The sequence below is a fragment of the Dipodomys merriami genome, unplaced genomic scaffold, assembly GCF_024711535.1.
Source record: "Dipodomys merriami isolate MVZ:Mamm:240054 unplaced genomic scaffold, mDipMer1.0.p SCAF_222, whole genome shotgun sequence".
Taxonomy (NCBI): domain Eukaryota; kingdom Metazoa; phylum Chordata; class Mammalia; order Rodentia; family Heteromyidae; genus Dipodomys; species Dipodomys merriami.
In genome coordinates, this window is record NW_027203627.1 from 1,547,130 (window position 1) to 1,567,500 (window position 20,371).

A 20,371-nucleotide genomic window follows, 5' to 3' on the forward strand; every position below is an offset into this window, starting at 1 on the left:
GAGTTTGGTACTTAACCACTTGTTCTATACCTCAACTTTTAGCTTTTTACTGATTAATTGGAGGTAAAAGTCTAACGGACTTTCCTGCTCAAGGTAGCTCAGAACCATGATCCTCAGATCTCAGCCTCCTGAGTCGCTAGGATAACAGGTGTGAGCACTAGTGTCAGGCTTCTAAACTAGAATATTAAGCTCATCTCATAGATAGTGAAAATCACCCATAAACTTTTTCTTTATGCTGGGTTTGAACTTTGGGCCTGGCCTCTGTCCTTGATCTTCTTTTGCTCAGGGCTAGTGCTCTCCCTCAGGGGGATTTTTTTTAATGTTTTTTCATTAGGTCTCAAAAACAAAGTCCTCCCCTTGAAGAAAAGGTGCTGGATTTGTGGACAGAGACTATGACTTTCACCTTCCTTAGATTTAACATAGTAGCAGATAAATAAATGCTAAATAAATGCTTCTTGATTCCAGTTCCATTTTATGTTGCTTCTGTTAAACCTAACTCACTTTATGAATCTCAGTTTGGAAGGAAACCCTCTTGCAGGGAACTTCAAGTGCAGAAAACCTTATAGGCAAATCAACAATATCAGGCTAGGTTCTCAAACAGAAGTTGAGGTTGAAGCACAGGCACTTCATCAGCTGGGCCATTTAGAGAGGAGGCAGAAGATCTTGCTGGGATACCAACCTGGCCCATGTCCTTCTCAACCGTAGTATCTGTTTCCCATCTGTTTCTTAAGCTAAACATGCACAGAGATACCCTTTGAAGAAAATCTCTTTGCAATTGAACTGTAGACTTAGATTATTTGCCAATTACCATATAAGAAACAGTGGCCTCATCCTGAAAAAAACTGGCAAGGATCACCTTAAGTAGGTGACCAAAGATACACCCAGGCAATGAGACATCAGAAACTGATATGAGGTACTGAGTTTTCTCATTCAGTCATAAAATTAGGCATACAAAAACAAACTAACTAACTAATATCAGCCTAGCTGGGTCTCAGTGGCTCACCCATGAAACCCTAGCCACTCAGGAGGCTCAGATCTGAGGATATTGCTCCAAAGCCAGCCCAGAGAGGAAAGTCTGTGACATTCTTATCTCCAGTGAACACCAGAAAACTGGAAGTGGTGTTTTAGATCCAAGTGGTAGAGTGATAGCCTAGAACTAGCTCAAGGATAGCAACCAGGCCCTAAGTTCAAGCCCCAGGACCAAACAAAAAAAAAAAAAAAAAAACACTCACCCAAGTCATACTAGGAGGCTTCCCACAAGATCAGTAGCTGCCCTTTCCAAAAGTGTCAAGCTCATGCTAAAGAAAAGACATTGGAAATGTCACAGGCTGGAGGAGGCAGAGGAGGTCTGACAGATCAAGGGAAAGCAGGATCCTGGATAGAGCCTGAGTGGGGTGCCAGTTCTGAGGATTCAACTCAAGGCCTGGGTGCTGTCCCTTAGCTTTTTTGCTCAAGGCTGGCACTCTACCACTTGAGCCACAGCTTTACTTCAGGCTTTTTGATGGTTTGATGGAGAGAAGAGACTCAAAGACTTTTCTGTCCAGGCTAGCTTTGAAACTCAGTCCTAAGATCTCAGCTTGCTGAAGAGTTAGGATTACAAGCATAACCCAACAGCGCCAGCTGTATTTTCTGTTTTATCTTACAATAAAAATAAAAAGATTGTGTCTAAAATAATATTTGGGAGGGAGCAGAGGAGAGTTCTGCTTCTACTATTGACTCTAGCCGTTTTTGTCTTGTGCTACAGCTGCAGGGCAGGGCACATGGGCAGGGTGTGGTTCAGGCACAGGCTCAGCCTGCCTAAAACACGGAGGTAAAAATGAGGTGTACCTAGTACTGGCAATAGCTAGTGGTCTGGTTTGGCCTTCTAGTGTAGGGAACAGAATGAAGTAAAATGAGGAAATAATAGTAGAGGGCACAGTATGTATATCACATTATGCCATGACAACATATTTGTTCTTAACCTGTAGGCAAAAGAGAAAAGGTACATGCTTCTTATCAAGGATTAATATCACCTCAGCAGTCACTTCTCATTCCTCTTTCCAAACAAATCCTGATTTTGTCCCATCATTCATACTGTTGTTTTCTGTGTTTTCATAGATGTCTGGTGCTGCAATAGCTAACTTGTGACGATGAACTTTAGCTGGGAGAATATACCCAATATGGTCAATTCAAAAGATGGTAGGAATATAAATATAAGAAGACAGGCTGGGTTCAGGTGGCTCATGCCTGTAATCCTAGCTACTCAGGAGGCTAAGATTTGAGGATCACGGTTCAAAGCCAGCACAGGCAGGAAAACCTGTGAAATTTTTATCTCCAGTAAACCAGCAGAAAACCAGAAGTGGCACTGTGGCTCAAGTGGTAGAATGCTAGCCTTGAGCTGAGTTGCTAAGGGACATTGCCCAGGCCCAGAGTTCAAGCCCCATGACCAACAAAAAAGAAAAGAGAAAAAAAAAGAAGACAGTACTGAGCAACTGAATTAATGAATTCTACAGTTACCCTTGTGCCATGGTTATTATTATGTGAAATAATAAATCTTCCTATCACTGAAATGATTTGGGCCTTTTATTAATTATACCTAAAAGCAGCCAAAATTATGCATGAGTCCTAAAGGAAAATAAAAGGCACCTAGAAGTAATATGAGAAGAAAAATATAGGTGAAAAATAAAAATAAAGACTAAAATGCATTAGGTGCATAGGGCCCTAAAAAATTCTCCCAGGTCGGCAGAAACTCGCCTGGAGTTTCAGAAGCCAGCTCCAATTTACATGTAATCATCTAAGTCTATCTGCTATCAAGGTCTTAGAGGCAGTGATCTCTGGGAAGAGGAAGAAAAATGAAAGGGAAATAAAATTGAACAACTGTTTGTGGAGAAACCAGCTGTACATGAACAATTTCCTTCCATGGAATCTCTATTTATCTGAAGGGAATTTCTTCATCAGAAGAAGGTATATGAGGAGGAGACATGGCAGGGCAGCTTAGAGATGGACAGTGACTCATCTGGGATGGAAGCAAGAGCTAGCACGTGGCAGACACTGAGCCCAAAGCTGAGCCTGACTCTGGATCCAGAACCTTCCCAATGCACTGTCATGCCAGAACTGAAAGCCAAGCTGCAAAGCCACCAAGAGCTGCTTCTAAGCCATTCTGAACACAAGCTGGTATTTCTGCTATCAGTAATAAGGGATAGTGAAACCAGGGTGGGCCACTGTCCTCTGTTCCTCCCCATATGGCCATCACCTGAGAGAAAGTACTCATATTCACCCATGCGTCTTACCAGAAACTCCAGGTATAGTCGAGCAGAGCACTTGAAAGCAAGAGCCCAAGAAGCAAAGTAGATGGCCTGCATCCAAATCCAAGAAATGTAACTCACTGAATTGTCACTGTGGCCAGGCCTGAGCTTTTCCAGCCAGTCCCTTAGACTCTAGCCTGAGAACAGTATCTATTAGGATGAGATCATATAAAACATGGATGAAGGCCCCATCTGACTGCCACTGCCATTAAGAACAGTATCGTAGGATGGGTGCCAGTGGCTCATGCCTGTAATCGTAATCAGGAGGCTGAGATCTGAGGACCTCGCTTTGAAGCTAGCCTAAGCAGGAAATTCAATGAGGCTCCTTTTCTCCAATAAAGCAACACAAAAGCCAGAAGTAAAGTTGTGACTCAAGTAGCAGAGTGCTAACCTTGAGCAAAAAGCTGAGGGACAATTTCTGGGCTGGGGGTGGGGAGAAGACTTACATCAAGGCCCTCTAGGACACGTATTCTCGCTTTTGCCCATTTCCTTCAGAGCATTGTAGAGCTCCACCTTACTGACTTGCCTCTCCCTATTTTAACACAGGATGTTCACTTGGCCAGTTTTCCAGGGCTACCTGGCTATCTTGTAGCCTCCACAGCAAAGAACTATTTTCTCTGGGATTTAACCAAGGTTCCAATACTGTCTGTGATTGGTTAACTGTGCACATTCCAGAATCAAGGATACCTGGGCCCATCTGGCTTGGCAATCTACTGTTGTGGCTTACAGCATATTGTTCAACACCTCTGTTTTCTTGTAATAGTTCTTACTCATGGGTCCTAACGGTCACAATAAAACAACTAATAGGGTTACTTGTGTACACACACACACCATGTACACTGCAACAGTACTACAAAGGAAACAAGGCAACTCAACAGGGAGCTTCAGGACTCAACATCTACCAAATTCTAAGTATTTCCTGCTTCTTAAGTAATTATTAATATTATTCCTATTTTGGTGCCAGTACTGGAGAGTGAATTCAGAGCTAGGGCACTGAGCCCCACTCAGCTGGGGACTGACCTATCCCTTAGCTTTATCTGCTCAAGGCTAGTGCTCTACCATTTGAGCCACACTTCCAGTTCTGGCTTTTTGAGGTTAATTGGAGATAAAGACCCTCCCAGACTTTTCTTTCCAGGCTGGCTTCAAACCAGGACCCTCAGCTCTCAGACTCCTGAATTGCTAGGATTACAGTTCTGAGCCACCGGCACCTGGCTGCAATCTTTTTTTTTTTTTTTTTTAACTTGAATGTTTTTTATATCTCTTAGATATGGAGATCAGTAACCTCGGCTGCCCTCATTTTTCTTAGCTATATTTTCTTTCTCTTAGCTCCTTCCTTAAACAATTACTTTTTATTTATTTATTTTTTATTTATTTTTTATGTTTTGTCAGTCATGGAGCTTGAACTCTGGGCTTGGGTGCTATCCCTCAGCTCTTCAGCTGAAGGTAAGTGCTCTACCTCACCACTTCTGGTTTTCTAGTAGTTTATTGGAGATAAGAGTCTCACAAACTTTCCTGCCCAGGCTGGCTTTGAACCAGATCTCAGCCTCCTGAGTAGCTAGGATTACAGGCATAAACCACTGGCACCTGGCCCTAAAACGATTTTTGTAGGAATTTCATCCCCTATCTGGTAAGAGGAACAATAATTTCACCTACTAATAAGTAGTTTGTCACAGATAGCAGTCTGTGAGTATGAAGCCTGGCATGTAATAACTGCTTACTGAAACAGGCATTTCCTGCAAGGGCAGAAAGAGAGGGGGTCAATGAATGGGATCCCAGGAGTACAAGGCATCTCTTCCCTGATCACACTAAGAGCTCCCTGAGGACAGGGATACAATCTTCAGATTTATTACCCCACATGGACAATAGGCTGATTCTATACATGACTGATGTCACAGAGATCTTAGTACTCAGGATACCTCCTCTGTGTCAGGACAGGAAGGAAGGAAGAGGACAGGGGGCCTCATAGACAGGAAGCTCTTGAAGCAGCTCACCACGTGACAAAATGAAGACAAGAGTGTAATGAGGAGACCATCACATCCTCTGGAAGCTTCTCCCACCAGAGGTTAAGACTCCAAATATCAGCTCTGAATTTTACCAGTCTTGAGATTGGTCCTCATGGGCCTCAGTTTCCTCATCTGTACAGGGTGGAAAATTATTGTCTTGGTCAAATACGAGGACAGGGGAGCCCTTTTTCCACAGAAAGGAAGAGATTTTTTTTCTGAAGGTAAAAACTAAACTCCTAGCCAGCTACTAGTGTTTCACACCTGAAATCATAGCTACTCAGGAGGCTGAGATCTGAGGATTATGGTTTTCAACCAGCTCAGAAAGAAAGGTAAGTCCTTGAGTCACATAACTTCAAATAACCACCAAAAAGACAGATGTGGAGCTGGGACTCAAGTGGTAGAACACTAACCTTGAGGGAAAACAAACAAACAAAATCAAACAAAAAATCTCCTGGCCTTGCATGTAAGACCTAGCCCTGCATTCAAGCCATAGGACCAGCAAGAAGGATAAAAGGAGGGGAAAAAAACCTCTTCTTAAACAAGAATACAACCTAAGAGGCTTTCAGCTGAATGCAACTAAAATAAAAATGGGAGAGCCATTCGTTTTCTGAGGATGACTATTTATGAGGCCAATTTCATTTTCAAGTGATAATGAGTCCACACAGCAGCCTACATACAGCCTAGAGTCCAGAAGAGAGGGAAAGCACCCAACCCGAACTTTGTGGAAGCTCCACAGACACCTGTGGCGCTTAATGAGAGCAATAATCAGAGCGATCATCCAAATCATGATCAAGATAAAGTGTGGCAGAGGGGAGGAGAGACATGTAGGTGGAAAGGAATAGCACTTAAGTTTCTTTTTATTTCCTCAAGAAAAACTTCTGCCTGGAATAGATTAATTCCATCTACATATTAATGTGAATTACTAATTAATGACTTGAAAATGCTTTCAACACAAAATGCTAAGCAAATGCTTAAAAATAACGAGTCTCTGGATATGTCTCCAAAAGAAATATGCTAGCTTCCTTAATTTTCTCTCCCTTTTGTAACATTTAAAATGTTATGGTTTGAAGGAAATGGAAGGGAACTATGGAAATTCACTGAAAGCACAAAATCAGGAAATTAGAAAGCCTTGTCAGGTAACTAACTTCCTTGGAGCCCCTATGAACACTCTCACTGCACATTCCCTGGTGCACAAAGTGCTGTTGCACACATCTGAACTGCAGTTCATTCTTGGGATGCTTAAGCACAGATCATGTCTTGCATGTCTTCATAGCCCTGCCACACAACACTGTACCAGGTGCACAGCAAACAGCCAATAATGTGTTACATCACCAGGCCTTCTCAAAAGAGATGGGCATGCCTAGCTACTCAGGAAGCTGAAATCTAATGATAGAAGTTCAAATCCAGGGCTGGATTATACTCAATGGTGAAAAACTAAAGCCATTTCCTCTTAACTCAGGAACAAGACAAGGATGCCCACTCTCTCCACTTCTCTTCAATCTAGTATTAGAATGCCTAGCTACAGCAATAAGACAAGATGCAGACATAAAGGGGATCCAAATAGGGAAAGAAGAAATAAAACTCTCCCTCTTTGCAGATGACATGATCTTGTATTTAAAGAATCCCATAGACTCCACTCCCAAATTACTCAAGCTGATTCAAACTTTGGCAAAGTAGCAGGTTATAAAATTAACCCCCAAAAATCAATGGCCTTTCTATATGCCAACAATGAGAAAAGTGTGGCTGAAATTAGGAAAGCAACTCCATTTGTAATAGCCCCACAAAAAATAAAATACCTATGAATTACCTTAACCAAAGAAGTGAAGGACCTCTATGATGAAAACTTTAAAATCTTGAAAAAGGAAATCAACACAGAACTTAAAAAATGGCAAAACCTCCCATGCTCCTGGATTGGCAAGATTAACATCGTGAAAATGGCAATACTTCCCAAGGCTATCTACAAATTCAATGCGATACCTATCAAAATTCCACCCTCATTCTTCAAGGAAATAGAGGAGGCAATCCAAAAATTCATATGGAACAATAAAAGACCCCGAATAGCAAAAACGCTCCTCAACGGAAAGAACACTGCTGGAGGAATATCAATACCAAATTTCAAACTCTACTATAAAGCCATAGTAATCAAAACAGCTTGGTATTGGCATAAGAACAGACCTCAGGACCAATGGAATAGAATTGAAAACCCAGAAATGAACCTACAGACCTATAGCCATCTAATCTTCGATAAGGAAGCTAAAACAATAGAATGGAAGAAAGACAGCCTCTTCAGTAAATGGTGCTGGCAAAATTGGTTAACTACATGTAGAAAACTAAAGCTAGATCCTTATATATCACCCTGTACCAGAATCAACTCCAAATGGATCAAAGACGTTGAACTCAAAGCAGACACTCTGAAAACATTACAGGATGGAATAGGAGAAACCCTAGGTCTCCTTGGCTCAGGTCGAAATTTTCTGAATAGAGACCCGGAAGCACAACAAATCAAAGAAAGGTTGGACAAATGGGATTGCATAAGATTGCAGAGCTTCTGCAGGGCAAATGACATAGCTGGCAAGATCAATAGAAAGCCCACCGATTGGGAGAAGATCTTTACTAGCCATACAACGGACAAGGGTCTCATATCTAAAATATACTTGGAACTCAAAAAATTAAACCACCCAACAACAAATCCTCAAAGAATCAACTGCCCAATAAATAAGTGGGCGAAAGACTTAAAGAGAAGCTTCTCTGAAGAAGAAACAAGGATGGCCAATAGACACATGAAGAAATGTTCAACATCCCTAGCCATAAAAGAAATGCAAATCAAAACAACATTGAGATATCACCTCACTCCAGTTAGAACAGCAAAAATCAAGAACTCTAACAACAACAGATGCTGGAGGGGATGTGGACAGATAGGAACCTTACTTCATTGTTGGTGGGAATGTAAACTTGTTCAACCACTTTGGAAAGCAGTATGGAGGTTCCTCAGAAGACTTCACATAGATCTCCCCTATGATCCAGCAATCCCACTTTTGCGCATTTACCCAAATGTTTACAAACAAGACCACACTAAAGCTACCAGCACAACTATGTTTATTGCAGCATTATTTACCATAGCTAAGATATGGAACCAACCCAGATGCCCCTCAGTAGATGAATGGATCAAGAAAATGTGGTATATATACACAATGGAATTCTATGCCTCCATCAGAAAGAATGACATTTCCCCATTTGTTAGGAAATGGAAAGGTTTGGAAAAAATTATATTAAGTGAAGTAAGCCAGGCCCAAAGAAGCATAGGTCCCATGGTTTCCCTTGTTTGCAATATCTAGTATAGGTATGAGTCAAGCGGAAAAGGTCAGATAATGTGATGTTAGGAAAATGAACCCTTAAATATGTATTTTAATGTTTTCGTTTCTTTCAAAAAAAAAAGTCCAGGGCTGGGAAGGTGGCTCAGTGGTAGAACGCTTGCCTTGCATGCCTGAGGCCCTGGATTCGATTCCTCAGCACCACATAAGCAAAAAGAAAAAAGTCGGAAGTGGCACTGTGGCTCAAGTAGTAGAGTGCTAGCCTTGAGCTGAAGAGCTGAGGGACAGCACCCAAGCCCAGAGTTCAGGCCCCACAACCGGACCCCAAAAAAACAAAACAAAAAAAAAATCTAAAAACAGAAAAGAAATTCAAATCCAGCACAAACAGAAACATCAATGAGGCCCTTATCTCTAATGAATCAGCAAAACCCCAAATTGGAGGTATAGCTTAAGTAGTACAGCACAAGCCTTGAATGAAAAAGCTAAGGGACAGCACCCAGGCACTGAGTTCAAGCTCTAGTACTGGCACAGAAAGAGACAAATGGAGGATGGGGGGAGTAAATTTTTAAAAAGAATGAAAAAAAGAGATTCTTGACATTGGAGAACTATGAAGGTCCATGGACTAGGTGATCAAGGTCAAATTGACCATAAAAATACATCAACTTTGTGCTAAGAATGGCATATACTTCTCTAGTTTTCTTCTCCCAAACCCATGTACTTCCATCTAAAATAAAAAACACACAAGATGAATCTCAATGGATTCTAAGGCATGTCTGACTAGGGCTACTCAAAACCATCCAAGCTGCCCCCAAATAAGGGCAGTGTCAGAAGCTGTCACAGCCAAGAGGAGCCCCAGGTGCCCTAGCAACTCAATGTGAAGAGGTTTCCTGGAAGGATTTCACAGAAGTAGAAACAAGCCTGAGAAGACCAGAGCCCAGCTAAAGGCTCACAGACAGAGCAGGAACCACAACCTTCCCTCAAATCCTCTTGATGAAGATATTCTCACTGACAAGGCCTATGTAAATTTGTCATTGAATGCAAATCCTCCTTCTCTTGAACACAAGTCCTGTATAATTTGGCACTGAACCACCTCATGGACCACAGAGCACCATGTAGCAAGAGTCAAAACTGAGGCCCAAAGCGGGAACCAGTGGCTTTCCAATTTCTAGTTTAACATCTGGTGCTCTAGTGAGGTTGATGCTTCCACACTGGCCAGATCCAAAACTCTCCTTGCTATCCTGGACACACCAAGAACCAGTTTAGGACTCTTGAATAAATTTCTGTCAAATCCCAGCTTCTGGTCTTTGCTAGCATTGTGGCTGGTGTGGTGCAAGGACATATGTGTAGAAAGTGGTTTGGTATTTAGCTACATGTCCTTTTGCCATGGGTCACTATGCCAGGGCTACACAGAAAGTCCATCCCTCCCTGGCAGGGTAAAGATCCAGACATAAACAAACAGCTTCCAAGGGGCTCGGAAGGTGGCTCATATATATATATATATATATATATATATATATATATATATATATATATATATATATATATATATATGTGTGTGTGTGTGTGTGTGTGTGTGTGTGTGTGTGTGTGTGTATGTATGTATGTATGTATATATATATATGTGTGTGTATGTATGTATGTATATGTATATGTATATGTGTACGTATATGTATATTTATATGTGTATGTATATGTATATGTATATGTTTCTATGTATATATGCTTAATGGCCAGATGCTAGCGGTTCATACCTGTAATCCTAGCTACTCAGGAGACTAAGATCTGAGAATTACAGTTCATAGCCAACCCAGGCAGGAAAATCTATGAGACTCTTATGTCTAACTAGAAAGAAATGTAGAAAATGGAGGTGCAGCTTTAGTGGTAGAGCACCAGCCCTGCATGAAAAAAGGTAAGTTTACCATTCTTGTACACATGAAAACATTCAGGTCCCAGGCCACTCAGCTATAGAAGGACAACTGGGAGTTGTGAATACAAGCTAACTTTAGAACTCAGGGCTTGGCTCTCACCCTGCTACACTCCCAGTCAAAGCAGACTAAAGAAAGATGGAGGACCTCAATAAAACCATCCCTATGGCCATGTATTGTGGCACTCAGGAAGCAGAGGCAAGAAAAATACTAAGAGTATGAAGCAAACATGGGCTAGATAGATGGATCCTGTCTTAGAAAAACAATCCTTGTGAACAGGAGAAGCCTAAGGACTATGGGAACCTGTCATTATTAGCTCAATGAACAAAAGGATAAACTTTTAGAAAGTAACCAAGATCCCTATATGAAACTGTGGACACAGAGGCCTCGCTTTGCCATAAACTGTCTTTCTGGCCTTCATTCCTTTATCATTTAAATGGCCCAAATACCACCTTCTGGTTGTTAAGACAACTTTGGTGAGATCACTTATGTGAAAAGTTCTTTGAAAATCTCAAAATGCTGTATAAATTGTGTTATTAATTAGAATCCCTAAAAATTGTCTGAGTCAAGTTGCTAAAATTCATTCTCTCAAGTCCCCTTTACAGGGGTAGAAAAGAGGTGAAAAGAGATGAAAATAACTTGCCTAAAGTTCTAACACTGAGAAGGAATGTTATATACACGGCAGGAAGTCTGGAGTGCCATTTGCTCTTCCTGCTTTCCAGTCCATCCCATTCACCACTGTATACTTGCCACAGCACCTGACAGCTGTCCCAAGGAAAGCCAGGTGGGAAGAGGTATGGGTCAAAAACCGAAAAAGCCCCACCCTATCCTTTCATCCTACGATAGTCCTCGGGCTTAAACACAGGGGCCTGCCTGGGCACTGGCCCTGAGCTTTTGTGATCGAGGATAGTGCTCTATTACTTAAGCCACAGCTCCACATCTGGCTTTTTTGGTGGTTCATTGGAGATAAGAGTCTCCCAGATTTTGAACCACGATCCTCAGATCTCAGCCTCCTGAGTAACTAGGATTACAAGCATGAGTCACTAGCTTCTGGCTCTGACAAGCCCAATTTTAGCTGTACTCTGCTGGTATGGGAGACAGGGAAAGCTCTACTTTACAGGCCAGGAAACAGAGGGTCCAGGGAGGTTAAATGTCTGGCCTCCTGAACTCAGTCAAACACAGCAACGAAACAAGCCAGGCACCCGTGGCTCATGCCAGTAATCCTGAAAGATTGAAATTGGGGCTATGTCCATTTTACAACTTACTAACTGCTAATTCTGCTTCTGTAAACCTGCTTGCGCTAACACTGACTCTTCCCTTCCCAGAAATAAGTTAAAAAGTTACAAAGTTCAGATGCAGGCCCAGGGACAAGGTCTGCAAACATAGATAAAGAACAAAAGAGTATGTTCTCCTGAATTCCTGTGTAAAAACTCATGGCAGGGGGCTCAAGACAAGGACCATCTGGCCAGCCCAGCAAACTAGGTCAAATGTCAACCAATCGCGAGCCTGGAACTATGTGGACTCCCCTCCAGAGAAGCCTCCCCCTAGGGAACCAACTAGTTTTCAAGAAGTGTCACAAAAATTCCCGTGCAGTTGATTTTTAAGCTGAACCAATCCTGGGGAGCCTGGGGTCTTATGCTAATCCTGTGGTTTTTGTCTTTAAAAGTGTCTGTAACCACTGCTCAGGCTTCCAGTCTGCCTTGGACAGAGAGCCCGTTTGCGCAAATGCCTAATAAACTCTTCTTGCTTGTTGCATTTGCTGGTTTGGAGTCTTGGTTCTTGGGGTGCCCTCCCATTGAAGAAAGCATCCCAGTGAGTCTGGGGTCTTTCAATCCTAGCTACTCAGGAGGCTGATATCTGAGGATCAGGGTTCAAAGCCAGCCTGGGCAGGAAAGTCTGTGAGACTCTTATCTCCAATTAACCACCAGAAAACAGGAAGTGGGCTGTGGGTCAATTGATAGAGCAATAGCCTTCAGCTAAAGAGCTGAGGGACAGCGCCCAGGCCCAGAGTTCAAGTTCCACCACTGACCAAAAATCAAAACAAAAAAAGAAGTGATGAGCTAAATGAATAGACATATAAATTATATATCCTCCTCATTATGATTCTTACTAGTAGTATTTTATGTTGTGTCTTCCATCATCTAAGAAAGCTGAGGAAAATTCTGCATTCACAGCTACAACTTCTCAAAAACCCAAGAAAAAGAAGAAAAACTGGGGCTGCTTTTTGTTTGGCCCTTCCTTCTCCTATCTCTATTCAGCAGAGGGCAGCAAACAGGAAGTATGGAAAGATCAAAGAGTGAGAAAGAGAGCCACATGGAGAAAGAGCTACACATTGATAAATACACACCCACCCACACACAGCAAGCAGAATTGTTTAGCTTCCTCTAGCTTTCAAAGTATGAACATTCCACCTCCTCCAGCTAGGAAGGGCGGGGGATGGGGGAGGGAGGGGATGTTGGAAGTTGAAGAGACAGAAGCTCTTTTTCAGCTCAAGAGATTTTCAGTGAGCATGCATATGAGAGAGCGGCAACTCTCAAAGCAGGGAGAGGAAGGCAGCCACAGAACTGACAAGATAATTCTCAATGAAGACAGCTTTCAACTACTCATCTTGAGGCAACAAGGCTGGCAATCCTAACACCCAAGCTCTGCCCAGTGAGAAACTGAGGCCATGCCATTGGCATCTCAGCCCAGGGGTGTCAGAGAGTGCTGATCTACAGGATGCAGGGTCAGTGCTCCACAAGGACAGGGCTAGAGTGGCAAAGGGGTGGCCTTTTGAGGGTCAAGTCTAGTCCCCACGATATTGGCAGGGATCCGGCATGGACATCTGTCAGCCTCTTCTCAACTATCTTTCCCACCCCCACAACCAGGAGTAGCCAGCCTCTCTGTGTAAATGCTCTTTCCATATGACCGGAGTGGCCCAAACCCATCCCTAGCTCTAAGGTAGGATAAGTCACCCAGCACAGCCCATCTTCCTGACTAGTGTGATTGTGAATGAATCCTATCATAATAAACACATCAGATCCAAAGTGGACCAATAAGATTAAAACAGATCATGCTAAGATAATAGGAAAAGACATTTCTTGTCTTTTCTACAGAGGCCACAGATACAGATTCTCTCCTATAGGTTCTGCATATGGATATAATATCAGAAAGCGTTATCATATTTTACCACCAAGGTGAGAAGGGATGAGAGGAGGACAGAGTGCTCAGTCTAAGAGAACTCAGAGAGAAAAAGCCCATGCCCTGACAGTCCCACAAACCTCCAGATCATACCATACCTGAAGCCAACTAGAGCTAGTGGGTCTTCTTAATCATTTAAGCCTGACTGGCTCAATTTATTACTTGCATCTGATAGTGAACTGGCCCTACTTTCTATGCATAGCAGCGACAGTGCCACATGGCACGTGTGATTTACTTTCTCTACTTTCCTATTGAAGTCCTTCAGGTTATTATACTTTCCCTTACTTTAAAAGTAAATCCAAGCATGGTGATTCAGGCATGTAATCCTAGCTACGGAGGAGGTAAAGAGTGAAGGATCAGAGTCAGCCTTAGTCAAAAAACCAAAACAAGAAGTTTGAGAGACTTCATATCAACCAATAACTTGAAGCAGTGGGGCATGCTTGATATCTCAGCTATGGGAGAAGCACAATCGCATATGTTTATCTTTCCCAGTGACAAAAGGAAGCAACAAAATCACATTGCAGGCATAAAATGAGATCCTACCTTGAGAATAACCAATCCAAAATAAGGCTAGAGGCATGGAGTAAGTGCTAAGCTCCTACTTAGCAAGGGCAAAGCCCCAAGTTTAATCCTCAATATAACCAAATTAAAAAAAAATTATAAGCCAAGTGCATATAATTCTAGCAACTCAGGTGACTGAGAGCAGGAGGACACAGTTTAAGGCTAGCAAGGAAGCTGGGCGCCAGTGGCTCACGTTTGTAATCCTAGCTACTCAGGAGGCTGAGATCTGAGGATCACAGTTCAAAACCAGCCCAGGCAGGAAAGTCCGTGAAACTTATTTCCAATAAACCACCAGAAAAACGGAAGTGGCACTGTAGCTCAAGTGGTAGAGTGTTAGCCTTGACCTGAAGAGCTGAGGGACAGCACTCAGGCCCAGAGTTCAAGCCCCACGACCGACAAAAAAAAAAAAAAAAGAAAAGAAAAGAAAAGAAAAGAAAAGAAAAGAAAAAAGGCTAGCAAGGGCAGAAACATTCACGAACCCTCATCTTAAAAATTAACCAGCAAACCAGCACAAGTATATTTATTGCAGCATTATTTACAAAGCTAAAATATGAAACCAACCCAGATGCCCCTCAGTAGATGAATGGATCAACAAAATATGATATATAGAGAGGGGGGCAGAGAGAGAGAGAGAGAGAGAGAATGGAATTCTATGCCTCCATCAGAAAGAATGACATCACCCCATTTGTTAGGAAATGGAAAGACTTGAAAAATATTTTTTAAGTGAAGTAAGCCAGGCCCCAAGACACATAGGTCCTATGGTTTCCCTTATTTTAAATAACTAGTATATGTCTAGGACAAGCAGGAAAGGTGAAAAGCTATGTACATACGACCATATAAGATGATGTTAAGCAAAAGGACCACCAAGATAGGGACACAGTGATTTTTCCTTTCTTGCTATTGTTTTTAACGTATTTATAATGTACTATGTTTTTTTTGTTCTCCTCTCTGTTTTCACTGTATTTGATTCCAGTGCCCTGCATCTCATAAATACATTTTTGTAATTTGAGGAGGGAAAGGAAATAATAAAATGCTTAAATAAGGATACAGGTTGACCCATTGTAACAATGAGATGTAGAAGACACAACTTCGCTGGGAGGGGGAGTTGAGGGAGGTGGAGGGGGAGCTGAGGGAGGTGGGGAGGGAAGGGAAGGTAGGGGATAAACAAAGGAGGAGGTAACAATAATGTTCAATAGGAAATGTACTCATTACCTTACTCATGTACCTGTAATCCCTCTATACAATATTTGTACAATAAAATACATATAAAAATTACCAGAGGGGCTGGGAAGGTGGCTCAGTGGTAGAGCACTTGCCTTGTATGCCTGAGGTCCTGGGTTAGATTCCTGAGCACAACATAAGCAAAAATAAAAAAGCCAGAAGTGGAGCTGTGGCTCAAGTGGTAGAGCACTAGCCTTGAGCTGAAGAACTGAGGGGCAGCACCCAAGCTCAGAGTTCTGGCCTCACCACCGGATCCCCCCCCCCAAAAGAATAACCAGAATCCAGGAGCCAGTGGCTCACACCTGTAATTCTAGTACTCAGGAAGCTGCTATATGAGAATCGCCATTCAAAGCCAGCCTGGGCAGTAAAGTCCATGAAACTCTTATTTCCTATAAACCACCAGAAAACCACAAGTGGCTCTGTGACTCAAGTGGTAGAGCACTCGCCTTAAGTTAAAGAGCTGAGGGACAGCGCCCAAGCCCAGAGTTCAAGCCCCACGACCGACCAAAAAATAAAAAATAAAAAAACAGAGAGAAAGAGGGGGGGGGAGAGACTCTGCAAGCTGGACGTGTGGATGAAGTGGTAGAGCCTGGCCAAGCAAGCAAATGAGCAAATGCATGGCACTGAATTCAAACCTCAGTACCACCAAAAATAATATAAAGTAAAGAGGCTGGAAAGAAAATTTACAAAAATGGATCTGCAAAAAAGTCAGGTATCACTAGCTACTCAGGAGGCTAAGATCTATTGATCATGCATGGTTCAAAGGCAGCCCATGTAACAAGACCATGAAACTCTGGTGTCCAATTAAGTACTAAAATTGGGAGGGAACCTACTGGGAACCAGAGATGTGGCTCATATGGTACAGCACTGGCGTTGAGCAAAATCAGCTCAGGGACAGCACCCAAGCCCTGAGTACAAGCTCCAGGACTGACATATGTGTGGGCACATACCCACACAGACACACTCACACACACACACACACAAACACACAAAAGGTAGGGTTGTGTGTGTGTGTGTTTGTGTGTGTGTTTGTGTGTGTGTGTTGGGTGGGGAGGTTCCAGCAACACATGGTGTAATTAAGTACTGGCTACCAAAACTGCAGCATGAAAATTTGACTCACGAGGGAAAGTCTTTGCAGCAGAACACAGATGACTTGAAGAGCATTGCGTTCATGTCTGCATTCCTCCTGTGAGAACTCGAGTAAGTGATGTCCCTTTTTCTGCCTGTTTCCATAATGGACTAGTGACTTCTCAAGCACCTCCCTCCCACTTTAACACTCACTCAGCAAAAATCCATTTTTCCAAGTGCTACAACATGTGCTGTGTACTTAAAAAACACACTATGTCAAGATATCTTCACCTACTGAGGCCACGATGCATTTCTTGGCCACAGGAACTACAAGAGACTACATCCTTTCCCCATTGAATTGTACATGCTACAAAGGTTACAAAAGCTACCTCCATTCCCCATGCCATTGTGGTTGTTGGAGAAGCAAAAGTCTCATTCAAGTCTTTCTCTTTCTGACTATGATCCAAGTACAAGATGCAGAAGGTCAGGTATACGCAAAATACAAAAGACATGCACACAACTGGGTCATACAGCTCAAACGTCATTAGAAGCAATTAACTGGTATAGGACATATTTCCAGTTAACCAAGTTCACTTCGAGGTATTTCTTTACATGGCTGGCTTTCCTACTTGGTTTGCAGCTTTCTAAGAAGCCAGCTGTCTGACCACTTGAATTCAGAAACCCTAGAAGCATTATGTGTCCTTTATAAATCAGATGTCTTGCCCAGTTCCAGAGATACACTGAGGATGAACTGGGTGGCAGTTCTGTGACTTACATTCTAACAGATGACAGCTAAATGCTCTTTTAATCTTCAGTGGAGGAATCAAAGAGTTGAGGACTATTCAAATAGTGGGCATGTTGCCCTCAGATAAACTTCTCTCAAATCCACAAGGAACCTAATTTTCTTTAGGACAAAAGTCCTGTCAAGACTTCCTTCCAGAGCCTCTGTGGTTAATTCTGCCAGGAAGATCAATGAGGAGGTACTGTTGGAAAGTTCTCAACAATTACCAGAGTGACAGACTGATCTTAGAACCAACTGTCAATGCTTCATAATGGTGCAGAGTGCTCCAGATAGCAGATTTCCCAGACAGCAGCATGATGTGTTACATGCATGCTCAGGGATAGTGTGGAATGAGGACTGGAAGAAAGTCAGCCTCTTCCTTCGAGGTCAGCTGCCATTCAAACAAGGATCTAACTGGGAAGGCCAAGCCCAGGGCTCTGCCTCTACAAAGAGAATAGAACACGAAAGGGCTGTGTGGAAATTTGGCAGGATCTTCCTGAAAGGCAGCAGCTGAATGCTGCATCCTATAGCACCTAGAAAAGCCTATCATTGCAAAAGAGCTGTTTGCTGCACCCAGGAAGGAGAAATTTTCTGTAAAGGAAGAACAACCAGTTGACAAGACTTGAAACACCCATCCCATTCACCACTTCGTCCTCCTCCTCTTTATGCTATTCCAGAGAAAAAGAAATTAAACAAGAATTAAAACTGCCCCATGAGCTATCCACACACTGCAGGTCAGAGTTCCAAGGAACATCCATCCAGCTGTTGCTCTCCACTCTTTCTGCTCCAAAGTCTGCTTTATTCAATCAAGACCTTCTTGTACATGTGAGTAATTTTCTTTGAAAGCTCAGGCCAAACTGGCAGTTAACCTTGGCCTCCTCTCTACACATCTAGGTCTATAGGAAATGAAAATCAGAACTTCTTTGGCACCTGCCTTAACTGAAATATGACAACTTTCTTTAGGCAAAGGCAGCCTGTCAAGAGCTCTTTTAGACCTGGTCACAGCTATTCCACAGGAGACGTGCACTTGGGCAGGACACACCCCCTTTGCCTGGGGCTTTGCCACTATAGAACCCCTGAACCTAGGGAGGCTGTCAAAGACAAAAGCCCAGGAAAAAGCAGTAGCTCTGTGTGCACTTACTAATCACATCACAGAATGCTGGCAACCGAACCAAAAGATGGAGTTGGTGGATGATAAGCACATACAGAAAGTTAATGACAAAGCCTAACACAGCTCTGGCCTCTTCACCCTGATACTGGTACAGGATAGGAATTGAAGGAGATTTCAAGAAAGAAAAACATACAAGACACAGAATTTAACGGGGAAAAGGCTAGGCTGGCTATCAGGGTTTGAACTCAGGGTTTAGGAAAGGCCATTGCTAACTTTCCTCAGTTTCTGAACAGTTAAGATGTACCGTAAAGATCAAGCCAACTCTTCTTGGATGGTTTGCAACAATTAACTAGAGCAATTGTTAAGCTCCAATTGATCCACCTTGTGGCAAAGAACTGTCTGTGCTCAAGATACCAGAATGGCCAGGCAGCAGCCTGACACTGAGGAGAAAGGAAAACCCATCAACCTCAAAAAGTCAGCCTCTTCCCTTGAGGGCAGCCAACAGTCAATTCTGACCCTGATATGAACATTACCCACTTCCCATGGACCACAAAAATCCCCTAAGCATATCTGAAATGTCCCAATATACAAAGCAATTCAAGCATGCATAGATTTGCCAGGAGATGAGAGAGGTAGAGTGATGTGATTGAGCAGGAAAATGTTAATCCAAGCCAGGAGCTGGAAACTCACACCTGTAATCCTAGCTACTCAGGAGGCTGAGATCTAAGAATCCTGGTTTTAAGCCAGCCCACCCAGGAAAGTCTGTAAGACTTTTATCTCTAATGAACCACCAACAAGGCAGAAGTCGAGCTGTGGATTAGGTGGTAGAGTACCAGCCATGAGTGAAAAACAAGTAAAGGACAGCACCCAGGGCCTGAATTCAAGAGCCATGATCTGAGCATGCACACACATGCACATGAAGAAAAATGCCAATTTAGTCCATATGCATGTACACACACGTGAGACATGAGTGAGTTTCAAAGAGGCAAAAACAATTATTATCACAGTTTGGGCTACAAGATATATCTCATCTTATCAGAAAGAAGTAGAGAAGGAAGGTATGTGGGATTCTGCCCTCAGGGGACAGCACTCTGGGACATTTTGGGGGATCCTTCCACCAGGACACCTCTATACTCCGGGAGGGTCAAAGGTGGCATGTTCCTCAAGAACCAGAAATTGACTTTTCACCCCATCCAAGGGACCGGAAGCTCCAAGAGGATCTTTGCACTCACTCCCCAAGGAATTCACAGGACCTGACACAAAAATAGGACAGCGAAAGAATAGGGAAAAGGGGCAGGGTGTTCCACAGGTCCCTGTGCAAATGGCAAAATGTGAAAGGGACTGACCTGAGTAAAAACAGCAGGATCACCAGGTGGGGGTGAGGGAGGGGAGCAGAAGTGATGGGGGAACCGGTCCTACAGAAAGCCTCACACCCTGGGGATACCGGCATGTGCAAAGAGGGTACTACTCAGAAAGAGAACGCTGGACCAGGTGTGACCACAGGAGAGGGCAATGGAAAGGCAGACAGACTGTAAAGTATGGAAAATAGAAATAAGACTACATAATTGGCACTAAGAGCCCTGGGTTCTAATTCTGACTCTGCAGAGTGGACAAATCCCTGTCCTCAGATCCTCAATTTGCCACATCTGGGGGGAGTGGGAATGGAAAGAAGGGCAGACTCTTCAGGGGCTGCCTCTGAGGACACTGACAGGAGGTTGAGGAGAGAGAAGGAGCTGAATGTCTGAAGTAAAACCAGAGAAGGGGGGAGGGGGGCGGGAGCATCCCTAGCCCCACCACACCCAAGGCACTCACCTGTCCAACCACGGGGACCGCTGCTGCTCCCGACCTCCCTGGGATGCTGTCAAGCTGCCGCTTGGTACAGAGCCCACATAGCCCCATGTTGGGCAGGAAGATCAGGGCCGCCAG

The 20,371-nt window shown here is 43.2% G+C and overlaps 1 protein-coding gene across 1 annotated transcript in view; it reads right to left on the reverse strand.

Moving 5' to 3' along the window:
- Nucleotides 1–20,344, reverse strand: part of LOC138835013 (uncharacterized) — a 68,774-nt gene extending 48,430 nt beyond the window's left edge. The window contains exons 1-5 of the mRNA XM_070033739.1: nucleotides 20,258–20,344; nucleotides 19,890–19,974; nucleotides 19,580–19,698; nucleotides 3,233–3,335; nucleotides 2,075–2,140 (exon numbers count right to left, since the gene is read on the reverse strand). Of these exons, the coding sequence (XP_069889840.1) occupies nucleotides 2,075–2,140; nucleotides 3,233–3,335; nucleotides 19,580–19,698; nucleotides 19,890–19,974; nucleotides 20,258–20,344 (460 nt within the window). The remainder of the gene's footprint in view (nucleotides 1–2,074; nucleotides 2,141–3,232; nucleotides 3,336–19,579; nucleotides 19,699–19,889; nucleotides 19,975–20,257) is intronic.
- Nucleotides 20,345–20,371: the final 27 nt, after the last annotated feature.